General features: G+C 33.0%; 1 protein-coding gene across 1 annotated transcript; it reads left to right on the forward strand.

Annotated features, from left to right (window-relative positions):
• Positions 1–12,239: 12,239 nt before the first annotated feature.
• LOC135142186 (zinc finger protein 626-like) lies at positions 12,240–13,612 on the forward strand. The gene is made up of 3 exons (XM_064073857.1): positions 12,240–13,244; positions 13,417–13,505; positions 13,573–13,612. Exons 1-3 carry the CDS (start codon positions 12,240–12,242, stop codon positions 13,610–13,612), a joined length of 1,134 nt encoding a protein of 377 aa, XP_063929927.1.
• The last annotated feature ends 3,750 nt before the right edge of the window (positions 13,613–17,362 follow it).

Genomic DNA, 17,362 nt, shown 5'->3' on the forward strand with positions numbered 1-17,362 from the left:
GAAATCCAAAAAGTGAGGTTAAGTTTGTCGAAACCAATGAACACGGTAATTATTTAAAAAATTACATTTTTATAGGTACCCTGAAGGTAAAAATTGTGAAAAATCACGTAATGGACAATGGCAGAGCAAGTCTTATCACAGTTAACGAACACTATGAGTACCTAATGAGTTTTTGCAGTAAATAATTTTGCCAAAGTTGTGATCCCGCGAAAGTTCTGTTTGTAAATTGTAAGGAATCGTGAAAATATTGGTGCAGACATGGTTTGTGACCGGTGCTTTTCTCTTGAAAAAACACAACTGAAATCCTTGATCTTCATCCCTACAATAGGTGAAAATTGCTATGTCCAAACATTACCTTCAGCTTTGCAGTTTCTAGATATCTGAAACATGCCAGATCTGCATAACAGGAATGTCAAAGAGGTTCTACCCAAAACACGCCCACATGGCCATCCTAATATCAAGATTTTTCAAAATTTCTATAAGAAAAAAGATGAAAAAACCAATAAAATTTCAGGAGCATAGTGTTAAGAATTCTGTAGCTGATTATGAGATCTCTTGAAACAACAGAATGTTTAATAAAGATTTTTAACTTTCCTAATAGTAAAATTACAATTATTACTAAACAGTAAGTTGAAGTAAGTTTTAAATTAAGAGAATGCAACTAACACCGAAAGAAAAATGAAAGTTACTGAAAATAAAAAACTTTATTGCAGTACCTACATACACTTTCTACATCTAATTTTGTTTATTGATCACATTCATTTACTTGAAAAAGTATCAGGCCTATGAATCGTCGTCTGCTAACCACACACCAACCTTCATTGCGTGTGATGGTGTTTCTTCAAAAGCGTGAGTATTTTCTATACACCAAATTCTGAAGTTCTGTCAGTTGACATAATAGCCTAACAGATGAAACCAGGCTTCATCAGAAAAGAACGACAAATCGAGAATCCCGTTATCGTCCATATCAGCTTGAAACCAACTACACTACCCAACGCGGCAAGGAAAATCAGCTGGTTGCAGCTCCTGAACCAACAAAATCTTGTTATGGATGCATATGTAACTTCTCTTTTACGATTTTCTGACATGTGCTGTATGGTACTCCGGACAGTAAAGATTTTTGACAAAGCTTTATTCGGACTTTGTTCCATTCTCATCCTTAAATCTTCAACAACGTCTTCACTAACTTGAGGTCTCCCCGTCGGTTTTCACTTAGAAATGCTACCAGTGTCGTTAAATCTGGCCATAATTCGCCATATAGCGTCTTCAAAGATTCTTCATCAATGACAACAGAACATTTCACTAGATACTCGTTTTTAGACGCCTCCACAGAGTACACTCCATCCCCATCCTCATTTAACACCCCATTACGGTAATAGGCATGATGATTGCGCCAAAGGACTAAAAAAATCATTTGTAACACTGACCATAGTTATTCCTCTCTGTTCATTACCTGAGATTATTCCACAATGATCTGTAGTTTTGATAAAAACTGTTTTTTGAGACACTTATTAAAGTTCTAACAAAGGGGAAGACAGCAAAAATGAAAACAAGACAAGTCAATTAACGCACAAAGTGAGGGAAAACGTACCAGTACAAACGAAAAAATTATTGACATCTGACAGAATTTGATGAAGCGTTGAAACAGTGCAGCCGCTAATGTCAACTAATGTGGCGCTAAAAATAAAAATTCCAATATTAGTGTAATCCTTTCCACAAAACTGAAAAAGGCGGCACAAAATGTCACCAAAATCATGGCCTTCTTCGACTACAATATTTTATAATGACCCTGTATTAACTCCTTGTCTGCAGACGATAAAACTGCTTTTCTATATTGAGGTTTTGTTTTGTGAAGAAATTTTAAAAGCGGAGCGTTATTGTGTAACGTGCGCGACATCTCACAGCCAAATGATTTTTTTTATCGCAACTTGCTATTTTTATGTGTTTTTTGCAAATAGACAAAAGTTGGTTCTTCGTCAGGTAAAATATTCGTCCGAATGCGGTAATCATCTGGTGTGTCCTGCTTTAAGTCAATTAGTAAATACGTATGAGGTTTCGATGTTGCATCTGTATAAACCTCTTGTATAAATTTTACGTTTTCGGGAAATATCTGTCTAGCCAAATAAGTGATCTGAGCGCGATCTCTTGGGTTCTTGAAATATATTATGTAATTGGCATTAAGAGATATATCTCTTTGGCCTCTGCCTTGGTGAAACAAATTTTGCGTTATGTAAAATACACTAATTTGACGATGATGACTACCTTTTGTAAAAATATCCACAATGCTTGCATTCGTCTCACGCATTAGGTCGTCTAATATCATAAGCACCGGTTCGGATCCATCAAATGTGGACATATCCGGTATTCCTTGATGATACTCGATAAAAAGTTGCGATTCTTGATATAATGGCTGCCATTCGTCGTAACACCAAATCACTTTTTTAAAAACGGTATCACACAAATAATTTAAGTGCTTTAAAAATCTGTGAACAAAGTGAGATTTACCACAACTTGTTGGACCAGCTATTATTGCTGTGAAAGGTGCTTTGAATTGATAATCCATTTTAACTTGTTTTCTCTATCAGGTAAAAGAGTTGTTCTCTCCAACAGGTTAAAGAGTAAAACTTCATATAGAGATACACCTTTTGTGCACAACTGATATAACAATAATAAGAAAAGCTAGATTGCTCATTTCATTTATTTATTTATTTATTTATTTATTTATTTATTTATTTATTTATTTTACACAACAGAGGGGCAATTAAAATCATTATGTAGAGTGAAATAGCTTAACTTCTTTTCTATGTGAGATTTTATAGTATAAGGTGTCTTCATCCACATGTCGTATAACATCGGATCATATTCATAGGTGTCCTGGATGATTGTGAGGATAGCCTTGTCCACTCCTTTATCAGAATCACTATTTCCATGTTCCATCAGATGTAAAGCAACGTTTGTCACAAATTGGTCGTAATCAGGTAGTAACTTCTGTTTAAATGCACGCTGTCTCAAATGCCCCAAGAAATATTCTTTTAGAGCCAACAGAGTTCTAATCGTAGCGTGTTGTAGAAAAAGAGATTGATATACATCTTCTTCACTTGTTGACTTGAACTGCAATACCATCCCCTTCTTTAGAATAACGTCATACTTCCTTGTTTCGAACAGCATCACATCTTTCGGAATATCACGAATTTTGTCCTCTGTGACCTCCAGCTTCTCCAGAAATTCGATAAATTCTTGATGATTAAAAACGGCTACAGCTGTGAGGCTCGGATTGTACATCTTGATTACTGGTTCGTAATCCTTGAATGGTTGCATACCGATACTTATAAATTTGCTACCGGATCTAGTCAATGGTAAAATTGTTTCATCAACCAATCGATACTTTTCATTTGTTACTTTTCTTCGTAGCTTCTCTTTTTCCAAAGCTTTCGCCGCTGCATCGATTGACTGCTCGACATTGTTCCATTCATCAATAGTTATCATAGATTCACCCTCCATTGCACGCGGTGGCTCGGGAGAAGATGGGAGACTGATTTCAGATGTTTCCATTTTCATAGGAGGATTCCTCTTCATCATGTTTTGGTGTTTGGTATGTACAGCGTCTTCGACGTTAACCAAGGAACGTTCTTCTTGTGCGTGAAGATCCTCGCCTGCACTGGTGTTTTTCTTTCTCCTTTTGATGACTTGTGAGAACTCTTCGGGAATATCACCAGAACGTTTAAATCCGTACATATTTATCTACACAAATAAACAAAAAAAAAGAATTACTAACCTTTAATAAATAAAACAGAGTTATTATTACTTACCTTATTATTATTTACACAGACACTAGCACTGCAACAACTAATAATAATAACAAACAATCAGACACAACTGACACTTGGTAGAATTGCAAAACGAAACACCAGCTGAAGCGACACAACAACTAAGAGTAAAATGTGTATTCATCACCCTTCTTCTATTTATATACAGTGGTTAACGACTTCGGAGAGGGAGTATAACAAGAAAATACATGCAGAAACAAGTCTGTGCTTGTAGATGATGACTCGTCTGCAAAAAGTGCGTCGTCGGTATGTCTTTAATAACAAAAAGCTAATGGACAAACATCATAATGAGATGTTGCCGTGGGGCTAGTGATTAATGACTTCGGAGAATGGGTATAACAAGAAAATACATGCAGAAACAAGTCTGTGCTTGTAGATGATGAGTCGCTTGCATAGAGTGCGTCATCATTATTGAGCTATTGGCACGGGCTAATGGTCATTACGATCTAATTTTTAGTTAATAATGCAATCGATCAAAGAATTATCAAAACGCTTCAGATATTAACCCACATCAAATCGTATTATATTCAGAATGAATTAATGATGGTGTAATTAGTATTTTAATCATTGATTCAATTGCGTAATCTTAAAACATTATCGTCTTTACGTACAAATGCATGCAACCCGCAATACACAATTAAAAATATATATTTAAATTTAAATTATTTAAATCCGCTATCAAATTAATAGTGATCTAATTAAATTTAATAATCATATAATTAATTTAATTACGTTCGCGATTAAAAATTAAATTATGAGTAATCAAAATCCATTAAGATCGGTATCTTGATTGACAGCAACGTCAAAAATCCATTAAGATCGTTATCTTGATTGACATCTGTCAAGATAACGTCACCTGTCAACATGATTTATTACCCCACTAATCCTAGGCACTATCTACTCACTACACTATCGCTACGAAAAGAAGACTAATCTGAAAATAATATTGAAAAAGGATAATTTGGATCAGCGTGAATTATTCTTAACAAATTTCTACAAAAATTTAATCCGGTTTCTTTATCTGCTGTCGAGAATTCTTGGTGCAAAGAAATTTTGTACGGATGATATTCATTCTTTTTTAAAATACGTTCAATGGAAGTAACTGAAACTGGAATTTCTAATTGTTTCGCCAAAGATCTTATACTAATGTTTGGATTTTCATTCACTTCTTTCAGAACTGCTGCCACCGTCTGTCGATTTTCCGTTACCTACCTATTACGAACTCACATTTTGGTCCACGAACACTCCCTGTATCTTCAAAGAAATTAAGCACTTGTTTAACTCTGAATTTTGTCATATTTTCTTCAGAAAAACCATTGCCTCAGAACTCGAATCGTATCAGGAATACTTTTGGGCCATTCCCCATACACAAAGATTATCTCTTTTCTCATAAAATTGAAATTTTAGCATTTTAAAAGAAGCACGTAGTTGAAACTTCAAAAGTGACAAAAGCGCGAGAAATTAGTTGTTAAGTCAGAATTGAACATTTTTTTTTTTTTTTAGAAAAACAAGCAAATGTTTTCATGGCTAATAAGGTTGTTTCTAATGCAGTCATTAAAATCTTTTTTTTTCTGCTACTTCAAGAGTGGATTTGTCAAAGAAGAATAATTAATAATCTATTGCGAAGTTTATTTCAACGCAATACTTGATTTTCTTCAAAATTTTCAACTACCTCAAGTGAAATAATAAATTTAAAATTAAAGATTACAACAATCAATAATTTTTTCGGATAAAACGGAATCTCCGTTGTTCAATAAAGGTAAACACAAAATTTGAAAAAAAATCCGCCAAAAATTAAATGAGATAAGAAGCACATTGTCAGGAAAAAACAGCTTATTAAAGATACACATATGCCTAGTACTTGGCTCCTATTTTAAGTAATAGGAGTACTTTATTTCAAGCTACATATAGTCTAAACTGCAGTCTTTCACAAGAGATCCAAAACTAGGGATGTAAAAAACGGTTTTTTAAAAAATCTGTTCGTTTTTATGTTTAAAAACACGTTTTTTTGTTGTTGTTTTTTTTGTTGTTGTTTTTTTCGTTTTTTTTTTTGTTCATTCTTTATAAGTTTACAAAGTTTTAATTGACCCATCCATAAAGACAATCCCTTCTTTTGAAAATTATACCAATTTTAATGAAAATAGTTAAAGCTGTCATTGGAAAAAGCAAAAATATATTTTCATTATAGCCCCTAGAAAACACATAGTATCGTCACCGTGGTGCAAACCTGGCGTAAACTTAACAAAAACAAAAATTACTAACACCATTTAACAGACCGTGAAATTTAAAATGGTTTTATGTTGGATTTAAAGTTACTAGTTTATGCACAAAATCTGGATTTTTAGTTTGAATAAAATTCAAAAAATGTGTTGTTAGATAAATAATATTAATGAAATATAAAATTTAATCAATAAAATCATATTTAGTAATTAATTTTATTAATTGATAAATTTAAATCAAACACAAAATTTGTTTATACATTTTTTCACTCATTGTATAACCAATATATAAATTTTTTTGGAAAATTTTGCATCCCTTGCCTTGATAGCAAAAAAAAAACATTGATACGTAAATACTGGTTTATAATTTTTTCTTTAATTCCACTACACTTCTCCCAAGACCGACCCTAATATTAAATTAAAACACTGTTGAACCACTAATAAAATGACTCTAAACATGAATAACGTGCACGTCACGACCACGTGGCAACCATTTACATACTGTCAACTCTCTCCTGACAAAATTTGGTTCTAAACCAGGGGAATTTTTTGCTCCAATCGTACAACAATGGATAGTGTTGGGGACAGATACTTTTAAAAGTATCTAGATACAGATTGTTTTCGATTTTTTCGAAATGTATCTAGATACAGATACAAGAAAACACCTAAATTATTTCTTCTTGGTGTCAGAATTTGGCTTCCGCTACTAAACACCCGTTCTACAGGTGCAAACGAAGGGATTGTGATATTAAATTTAAAAAATAAACATTTTACTGTAGCATAGTTATTCAAGACTGAAAAATCTTTTCTGTTGTCCTGCAAATAGGCCATCGCTTCGCTGTTTGATGTGTCGCAAATTGTGCAATATTTATTACGTACGCTTAAAAACAATATTTTTTTTGTTTTTATTCCCATACTACAGTGTCCAAATTGTGTTTGAGTATATCTAATACTTAATTATCTCCAGCATTAAAATTAATATTTCAAAAGAATACGGGAAATGATTATTCTGTGCTGAAGGTCAGTTGTCGGCAACCTGTCATAAATTATTATTCTTCAATATCGGCTTACCATGTTTTTATGACCATGTCCGGTAATCGTCTATCCCGGTGCGACGGGTATATACATTTTAGGAAGAATTGCTGGTTCCGTTTAAGGCAAAATAAGTACAATTTCTTAGAAAGGTATTTAAACCCCTTATAGGATCAAAGGCTGCCTGGCAGGCCGGAATCACCAGAGTGCAACTTTAAATTTTCAGATTTTTGTTGAAACTCATTTCATTTTAATCTCGTTTCACGATTTCTGAGAATATATCACGATAAATTATTCTACCGAGGGTTGTAAAAATATTAATTTTATTGCCCAAGATTTACACTTAAACATAATCGGCACATTCTAGGGCAAAACGGACCTGCCAAGCCCGCCTCGCGTTAAGTCCAACAATGAAAAAGTGAAGAAATGACACATGTGGCAACAGGAAAAGATGCTACATTTGTCTGAAAAATAAAGGTATAAAACAGTAACAAATATGCGATTTATGCGAGAGAAATGTATGTATTGAACATTTGATTAGTCGATTACAGAACTAATTTGTGCTAATTGCAAAAATTAATCATTATGTAACACGTAATTATTATTTTCTAAAAATAATAACATACCTTAAACAAATATTTTTACTATTAAAATTACTCTTATTTAATAACACAAATACAACCAACGACCTTACCGGACCCGGGTTGCTCAGGTACACAGATAAAATGCATTATTCCGATAAGGGTAAAACTCAGTGAATAGTAAATTGTGGTTTATGGTTTTTAAAATACCATCTTACCATGGCTTAGATTTATTACCCTTCAGGATTATATTTAAAGATGTATAAGTACTGAAGGCTACAATGTGGGAAATGATGGTATTTAAAATATGAAAATTTCCGTGAAGACCACTATTAGTGGACCTCGTACCTCTATTTTTGTTTATGTGACCAAAATCACCAACATGAAGTATCAAAAATTACTACTAGAATAACTCAACTAATAACTACTGAAAAAAAAGTGAAATAAAAAAATGTGTCTGTATCTGCGCCATTAATTTTGTATCTAGATACAGATATTTTGGCTTAAATTCGATTTTATCTAGATACAGATACTAGATACCCAAAAATGTATCTAGATACTTTATTTAGACACAAGTATCTAGATACTGCCCAATACTGCTCCCAGCTGTTAGGTACAAAAATTTTAAACCGACGTCGTTAAAGGGATTAAACTTCGGTTCCTGGTAATTTGTCAAGGACCTAAACTGTACTTCATAAGAAATTAGTATTTATGGTAATGCTAGCGCTAACCTCTTAATCTCCCAATAACTAAAAGTATGTACAACTCGACCCTAAGCCTTTTGCTATTCAGTTATAGCTCTAAACAGATTTAGATAGTAAGTATTCCTGAACTGTTGATTCTAGCTAAACAGAATAAACACGGAATAGAAAATAAACAGATATATTTTAATCACCAATTTGCCATGCTTACAATAACTTTAAAATATCTGCAAGATTTCAAAGTGTTTAGTTTTGCAATTCCTGTTTTATTCAATAAAATAAATTTAAAACTGAAATGCCACAATTTAGCACTGGTAGATGATATTCAGCTCGTAACTAATTGTTTTCAAAAAATATACAATGTCCAAGGTAAAATAGGCAAAAAAGTTTTTCAGAAATTTAATCTGTTTTGGAAAAAAATGCCCACTTAGGTTTTAATAACTTGTCGCTTGTGAGTAAATTTTGGGAGGAGAATTTCTAAATGTGGATATAGATCCAAGTATAATAGAGAATTTAAAATTTGCTCCAATAACCTGTGTCGATGTTAAAACATGTGTTGTGCGACAAGCGCGAATCGTTTCTAATGAAAAATTTTGAAAAACATTTAAAAATAATCAGTTGGTTTAATAAAAATCATAGCTAAAATACAAATACTGTGTAAACAGCATTTTCTTACATACTTAATTTACTTAATTATAATTTGAATTCTTATATTTCAAATAATCGTTAAAAGACCTGTTCTTTAACAGTAAATAAATAATAAAAAATTTAATTTTGTTTTGTTAGACATATTCAAATTAAGTAGGTGTTTCCATATTTAAAAAAAAAATTAATGTAGTACAATCGCACGCAAATGTTTTGAGCCTATGGGCGGATCATTTTTGCCTGCCCTCACCGAAGAAGGCGGTCCAAATCCTTCAAGGGCAGAATTTGTAGAAAGGCTCAAACTACAACGAAATTTACATTTTTGGTAAGAAGTATTTATGGCTCACACCAGTTCTCTCAAATTTGTCGGAGAAGATTTAGCAGGTAGTTGTTCCCATAAAATAATGGTCACTTTTCGTTCGTGAGTAACGATGGTCCGGACAGGAATTATTTTGCTTTCTAACATCTTTCGACCAATTGTTCCGTATAAAAAATTTCATCACTTTTTCAAATAAAATACTCTTAAATGTTCATAATAAATAAATAAGAAAAAACGATATTGTCGTTGAGTGACATGCAACTGGCATAATAATAAAAACGTGCCATTTTTGTTAACTGATATTTTTTTCATAAATGTCGCAAAATTATTAAATTTGTCTAATCATCCCTACCAAAAATGTGATGACGTCACTTCAAATTTATGCATAGTAAGTGGGTTTTGAATTGTATACATGTAACATAGTCCTATACATGTAGTTTATGACTCCGTGTTGAGTTTTTATCCGAAACGTCCAGATTTTTGGAAAAAAAATCAAAATTATAAAACAATATTTTGCAATTTAATTTTGAATTTGCAAAATCGAATAATTTGAAATCTTGCAGCTGTTTTAAAGTCATGACAAACATGATACATTTTTAATTAATATATATTTGCTTATCCCCTCTAAAAAATTTATGACGTCACCTCAAAATTTTGCAGAATATATCCTATCTTAAATGTATAAAATATGATGAGTTTTTATACTTGTGATTTATCACTGTATTAATATTTTTTAGATTTGGTTATACAGGGTGTCTCAAAAAAGTTAATGACTGAGTCAATTTATTTTATTGAAGAAATCAAGAATAGCAAAACTGAATACTTTGAAATATTGTAGATGTTTTGAAGTTTTTGTAAGCATGGTTACTTTTTAATTCAAACGTTGTGGGTATCGTTAATGAATTTGAGAAATAGCGACGGTTACGGTTTTCAGATCTTTTTATTTGATGGTTACAGTTTGAGAGCTCGAGGGAGAAGTTTTTTTAGAAGGGTGTTTGAATGGTCTACAGGTAATTTCGGTTTTGGAGAGGTGGAAGCGGGTAAAGAAAGAGTTTAGAAAATTCGAACGGAAACAGAATGAGAATTACCTAAGAATTTCATCTAGTGTAGTTGCAGTGACTCACCACTTCCGGTGGAGAATGACGGTTTCATTATTTTTTGGAGTCACCCTGTTTATGCAAATCTTACAAATATGAATGCAATAATAAATTACAAGTAAAAACTTATCATAATTTGCATATTTTAGGTAGAATTTATTAGGCAAAATTTTGAAATGACGTCAAAAATTTTTCGGGGTTGATAACCGATACATTTTGATTAAAAAGTTACCATGCTTACAATAACTTCAAAACGTCTGCAGGATTTCAAAGCATTTGGTTTTGCAGATTTTATTGATTTAATCAATACAATAAATTGACTTAGTCATTAAATTTTTGAGACAGCCTGTATAAGTAAATTAAAATATTGCTGCAATGATAAATCACAGGTATAGACTCATCATATCAAATTTTGCGATGACGTCATGCATTTTTTGGCGAAGATAAGCAAATACATTTTAATCGTGGCTTTGAAAGTATTCTTCGACTTTCGTTCCATTTCAAAATTTACTCTTTGTATATTTCAGTGGTCACAACGAGTTCACTAACTACGCTGAAGTATGCGAAGATTAAATTTGTCACCGAAAAGATGTCGGAAGTAATAAATTATCCTATCGGTCGAAGAACGTTCGGTCCGGTGTTATACCTCGACCCAAGAGAGACCGCAGTAAAGGATAACAAATGGAACGGATAAAATAAAGCGTCAAACATTATTGATAAACTTTAAACCAAAATTATGAAGTTTATAAACTGAATTTTTTTTTGTTTTTTGAAATGTAGTACTCTTCAAAAAATGTCCGTGACTTATTTTAATGTGAATTTTATAACTGTGGTTGGCACAATTAGACCTAATATTAGTGTGATTTTGAGCATATTCTCGATTTTATTTGAGCAGAACAGGTTTTTTTTTCTAATTTTATAAGTTACGGAAACTAATAGCACATCACAGATATTGCAAAAAAAAGGGGGCTCAGGTTCCAACTAATTGACAAATTTCAAAGTATTCAGTTTTGCAATTCTTGATTTCTTCAATAAAATAAATTGACTCAGTCATTTTTTTTTTGAGTCACCTTGTATGTATAAACAAATCCAAAAAATATAAATGGAATGGTAAATCACAAGTATAGACTCATCATATTCTGAACATTTTAGATAGGGTATTTATAAAATTAAAACTAATTCAGAGTAAAAATTTGGTCAACACGTAAATTTCCTTGTCGTTTGAGCCTACCTACAAATTCTGCCCTTGGACGATTTGGACCGCCTCCTTCAGTGACGACGGGCAAAAATGATCCGCCCATAGGCTCAAAACATTTGCGTGCGATTGTACATAACATATACCTACGTAGCCATAGCCATTCGTAGTACATATTTAGTTACCTAATCAATTTTATGCTTACATAAAAGTTTCCGAAAAATTTTGATCACAATATATTTGACAAACAACAGATGAGGAATTCATAAGAAGCAAAAAAATAAACAAATCAAATTAATGCAAGCTAGAGTGGGGGATGGGATGGGCGAGGACTCAGTCTCATGCCCACTTTTCTGTCATTGGTCGATTGAATTTTAAGTTTCTGTACGTGACGTTCCAGGGAGGGGAGAATATGTTTATATACCCCTTCAACGTGGGAAAGTCTACCAGTTACACTGTTTCAGTTGTCGATTTTCGAGGTTAAGCGCGTCTGAGTTGCTTGAGTGTGTGTGAAGAAATTTTTCATCATTTCCGATTTGAATAGTGTTCCAACGAAATTTGGGTAAGTAAAAAAAGTGCTAGTATTCTTGCATGGTGTAATAAAACAGTTTTAGGTAGCCAAAATGTCAACTTTGGAATACTGTAAAGCATTCGCAACAAGTTGGAGATCTTCCTGGAAAAACGTGCACAACTGTAAACTCTGTGCATACTTTACACCTTCGCTTTTCCTTATGATCAACCATGTGAGGCGACACCGTTCATCCCTGGAAGAATTTACTTGCGGAAACGCCGAACTTGAAGTGTTTTATTGTAAAGACTGCGATTTTAAAACAGAACTAACGATTCTGTTCAAACAACACATCGAAAAATTTCACGGTATTAAAAGAGAACCTGGAGAAGATTTACCTAGTGAGAACTTCCGATTACAAAAATATGTTTGCGAAAAATGTGATTTCGAAACAAATCTCTTATTGAAGTGGATCCAACATACTTCAGCATGCACAGGAAAGAAAGAAAATCTCCCAAGTGTGAGTCTTTCGAAAGCAAGGGTCACAGTGTATCGTCCATATGTAACCAGATCAAAAACACCTTTAGGAATCAACATAAATCCTATCCATCTAAATGTTGAAAACAGTGAATTGTACAAGTGCGAAAAGTGCACTTTCAAGACTAGGGTTAAATACGGTTTACAGATACACAAAAACTTCGTACACTTGAACGAAGAAAACGTTAAATGGTACGAATGCGGAGATTGTCCATATAAAAGTAAACGTTCGTCGTCTGTAAAACGTCATGTACGTTGCATACATCTGGATGAAGATAAAGTCAAGTGGTATGAATGCAAAGAGTGTCCGTTCAGAACTAAATATAAGCCATCGTTAACGAAACACTCAAAAAGGGGTCATTTAAAAAAAACAGTAAGTTATGAATGTCCGAGGTGTTCATACAAAGGCAAAACGAAACAAAATTTAAAACGACATTTAGTGGTCCATTTGGAAATTAGATCGTATCAGTGCGATTATTGTCCATACAAGGCGAAACGCAGTGAGTGTTTAAAGGTTCACCTAAATAATCGTCATTTGAGTGGAACGGACGTTAAATGGTACAAATGCGAGCAGTGTTCTTTCGTAAGTAAAAATAGGTCATCTATGTATAAGCACAAAAAGAGACATTTAAGTATTTAATTTACTATATTTTGTAATTATATTTTCATTAAATTTGTAATAAATAAATATGTAAATGTTTTATGGAATATTTTTTTTTTTAATTGTGGTGGTGTACTTTTGTTTTCCATTGAAGTTACCCGTCGGTTTGACATTTGTGTTGTCAGTGTGCAGCAGGGGTACAGTTAAGTTGGTAACGTGGTTCAAGAAATTGCAACCCATTTGGTAATTTAAATGAGATACCGTTGGTAGCACTACTTTGACTACTTCATCTGTCACAGCTTTTCCGAAGTCCGGTGAAGGAAGAGGCGAAGTTGTTAAGTACTTTTTAAACTAAGTGTGAGGTCACGAATATATATTACCAGAATGACAGAAATTGTTAGTGGTTCTGCCGGGGACCTGTTTCACCCCTCCGCACCCGTAACGGTGGGAGCCAGAGTCACCCCCACTTTGGAACACAGGGTAGCATTCATTCATAATTCTTAACTCATACATTCACATTCTTCATTGGTCATATCACTTGTCACTATCAATATACATTTATCTAACTGGTCTTTATTCAATTATACAAACTTCGACATGGTCCTTCGAGTCGGATTAGCGACAGAATAACAGTGGTAGTGATAAGTGTAATTCTCAACATATCATTCATCGGCTAGAATTCAGCAAAGTAGTGATCAAAACATCATCTAGAAATCATCTGCGCAGTGTTCAACTATCGGTGACGACCGCGAGTGCTGTGCAAACTCCTCAAGTATCATTCAGCATCAGCCAAGATAATTCTATCCAGGAGCCCAGGATTCCAGGTAAGCTTTAATTCTGTTCGGTTGGTGTAATACATTTATTCTCGTACTCAAAATGGTGGTAATCCAAGACAATATTTTTGTTAAATTTTCAATTCTTCTCAGCGAAATAGATTCACATTCTAATTTTATACCAAATGTTGCAAATCATCAAAAAAGAGGTCATTTAAAGCGTCGGTTTGAAGACGTACAGCGGATTTATTCAGAATTACAAATACTTGTAGTTCAGCATAAATCCGAAACAATGGTAGTCCCGAATGACACGAGTAACACGGAATCGATCTAACCTATAATTTATAATATCAGTGACGTGCTAAGTTATATTCATAAAATAACCGAATTATATAATGCTCTCATTGAGAAAACTAATCCATTGTATACTTTCTCGAATTCATGTAAGATAAACACTAACGTGCCAACCACGGATCTGGAAAAAGCTTGTCAAAACTGCATTTAAAGGTACACAAATTACGAAATGGAGAACCCATCAAAATTCACAAAACCCATTTCAATGCTCTACGTGTTGTGTTAATTGCGGTTCACTATTAGTAAAAAATCCCCTCCTGATTCCGTTCTTTCAAAAACGCCTAGTATAATATCGAATCGTTCCAAATTTCCAAATTCAACACCCAATGAAGAGAAAAATCATCCTGTTAATGATTGTTACAACTCCGAAGGCGTATCTCAAATTAATTTAGATAGAACATCTAGTGCAGAGTCATCTACCGCACTAGACAAAGTAAAAAGTCCTGCAGTTAATTCGAAAAACTGTGGCTTATTGTTAGTATGTAACGAATTTAAATTTAGATCGCAGTATTTATGTGAATCCGTAGACTCAAATATTAAAGACAATACGTCAAACGTAACAATACTTGACAAGGAAAAACGTTCGAAAAATCCCGAACGCAAAATAAAAAATCATTTCAGTAAAAACCCACCGGTGCTTCAAAATACCGCGCTGGAGTTGATTCTTAGCGGCAGTGTTGCGTATTTAAAAAATAATACTTCCCATCATCACAAAATTATTTCAGCCCAAATTATTTCTCGGTTTTTGGAAGTTAAAACCGTCAAAACCGGAAGCAGGTCATTAAGCAACGGGTTTAAAAGCGATCTTTGTGCAACCCCTTTTCAATCCACTACAGGCCATTCACCCGCGATTAGAGAATTCTGCAGAAATGCACCCAAACTGGCTATTATCAGTCGAGAGAAACTGGGAGCGTTCCACAGTCCCTTATTACGAAAATCTACCTAAATTAGGAAATTCCCCAGAACTCGCTCTCCAACTGCTATTGTTAGCAGAGGGGCGTAATCGTAAACGTAACGAGGGTTTTATTGTCTCTCAAAGCAAGTACCTAGACCTTGTACACCTGAAGGTACTTAACGAGAATTTGTTAAATAATTCCATTTACCTGCAACACGATTGTGTTTTAAATCTTCACATTTCTGCCACTAAACTCTGCGTAGTTGTTGGCCGTTTAAATCTTAGTTCAAAAAGTTTAAATATGAATAGCTCGAATTATAACGAAAATACTGGTATTCTTTAAAAAGTGGCCTTCATAATGCTTAATTATATTTAGAGCAAAAAATACGACTTTATTAGAAATACACCAAAGACAAGTTTTTTCATTGTAATAATTTCTAATAAAATAATTATTTCTGTAAACTTGTTCACTCTTGTGTTGAAGTGTTATTTTGTAAGTACCTGCTTGGCAAATTATAAATAGAACATCCGGGGTTGAGCATATAATAGAGAAAAGACCGTACGACACAAACAAAGTCATAAAAATGCTTTGTCCATTGTCCCTACAACGAGACAAGGGTTTGAACATAGACAAAGCAAGAGAGAGACGAGTAGATACCATGCTCTTGTTTGACACAGTGAACACAGCGCACCACTTTTGTCTGGGCGAACTATACGTAAGGGCGCCAACCATTCAAACGAGTACCGTACCCAGTCAGCAACACGCCGAGCATGGAATCCTGGGAACACCTGTCATTCAGTTTAACATATTATTAAGGCATTGATTTAGAAATATGTCATTAGAAAGACATATGTGCCACAATTCCGTGCTCGGCGTTGTGCTTTCATTTCAAAGCAATTGGCAGTGGTAAATAAGACAAAAACATTATTTTTTATTTTTATTACAAATAAAAAAACAATGTTAGTAAAAATAACAGTTATTATAATACATAATACATTAATAACAATATTAATAATACTTTTTTTTCTTACAAGTTACTTGCCCAAAAAATTTGAAACCATTAATATATCTATTACAAATAAAAAACAACGTTAGTAAATATAACAGTTATTTATATAATACATAATACATTAGTAATAATACATTTTTTTTGCTTACAGGTTACTTGCCCAAATACAGCAAGAAACCTAAATACACAATAATATAACTTAAAAACTATGCCATTAAATAATATAACTTAACAATTTATTCATACCTAAATTTATTAATTATTTTTACAGGTATAGTGTACGCTGCAAGCGTGTTTAGCCACACATCTAACTTAATTTTGGGGCATTAAAAAATTACATATTAAGATTTATTTGTGTGGAGACCACTTTAGTGATAATTTTTTACGAGTACCGTTCATAACAGATTCCACAAGTTTGCTCTATCAACCATTTTGTAACCCAAAACGATTGTGGCGGTAATAAGATAATTTTTTATAGAAATTTAAGAAGTTCATACAGATCTTTAAGAAGCTTTTTACAGTTACCTTCAAAGTCAACTCTGTTTAAAATTCTTAGGAAAGTACCATTCGTTGCAGGTATTAACGACCAGCCTTTTATTAAATTAAAAAACAGAATGACAAAAATGTCAAAAATTAATAGTGTGTGCAACCGATTCAATTTATAGGACAAGAAGATTGTAGATCTTTAAATTTGGATTTTTTAAATTAAGACTGCATTATGTACCCAAAGAATTAATAATTTACGTTGTACAAATATATAAGAGTGTTGTATATTATTTAAAACAATTTGGAGACATTCTGTGCATTGAAGAATAATAATAATTAATTAGTGTTTTAATATGTACAGAAATTATTATCTACTAGCATGAATAATTTTTTTTAATTTATTTTTTTGTTTTTTAGCATTTCTTGCTTCCTCTATACTTTTTTTAATAGTACCTGCATGCTTTTTTGCTATTAAGTCAAATGCTATATTAAGTAATAACATCACAATATCTTTTTTGTGGTCTTCGCAAGTGAACCAAGTAAAATCTGTATTTTCTTTAATAACATTAAAAATTTTGGTTT

Source organism: Zophobas morio, unplaced genomic scaffold (assembly GCF_036711695.1).
Source record: "Zophobas morio isolate AGI-343-1 ecotype UQ-CSIRO unplaced genomic scaffold, CSIRO_AGI_Zmor_V1 ptg000046l, whole genome shotgun sequence".
Taxonomy (NCBI): Eukaryota; Metazoa; Arthropoda; class Insecta; order Coleoptera; family Tenebrionidae; genus Zophobas; species Zophobas morio.

Coding starts and splice junctions, on each gene's coding strand:
- LOC135142186 (XM_064073857.1), top strand. CDS start 12,240: ATGTCAACTTTGGAATACTGTAAAGCATTCGCAACAAGTTGGAGATCT. Junction 13,245..13,416: donor AATGCGAGCAGTGTTCTTTC/GTAAGTAAAAAT, acceptor TTTCCATTGAAG/TTACCCGTCGGTTTGACATT. Junction 13,506..13,572: donor AAGAAATTGCAACCCATTTG/GTAATTTAAATG, acceptor GCTTTTCCGAAG/TCCGGTGAAGGAAGAGGCGA.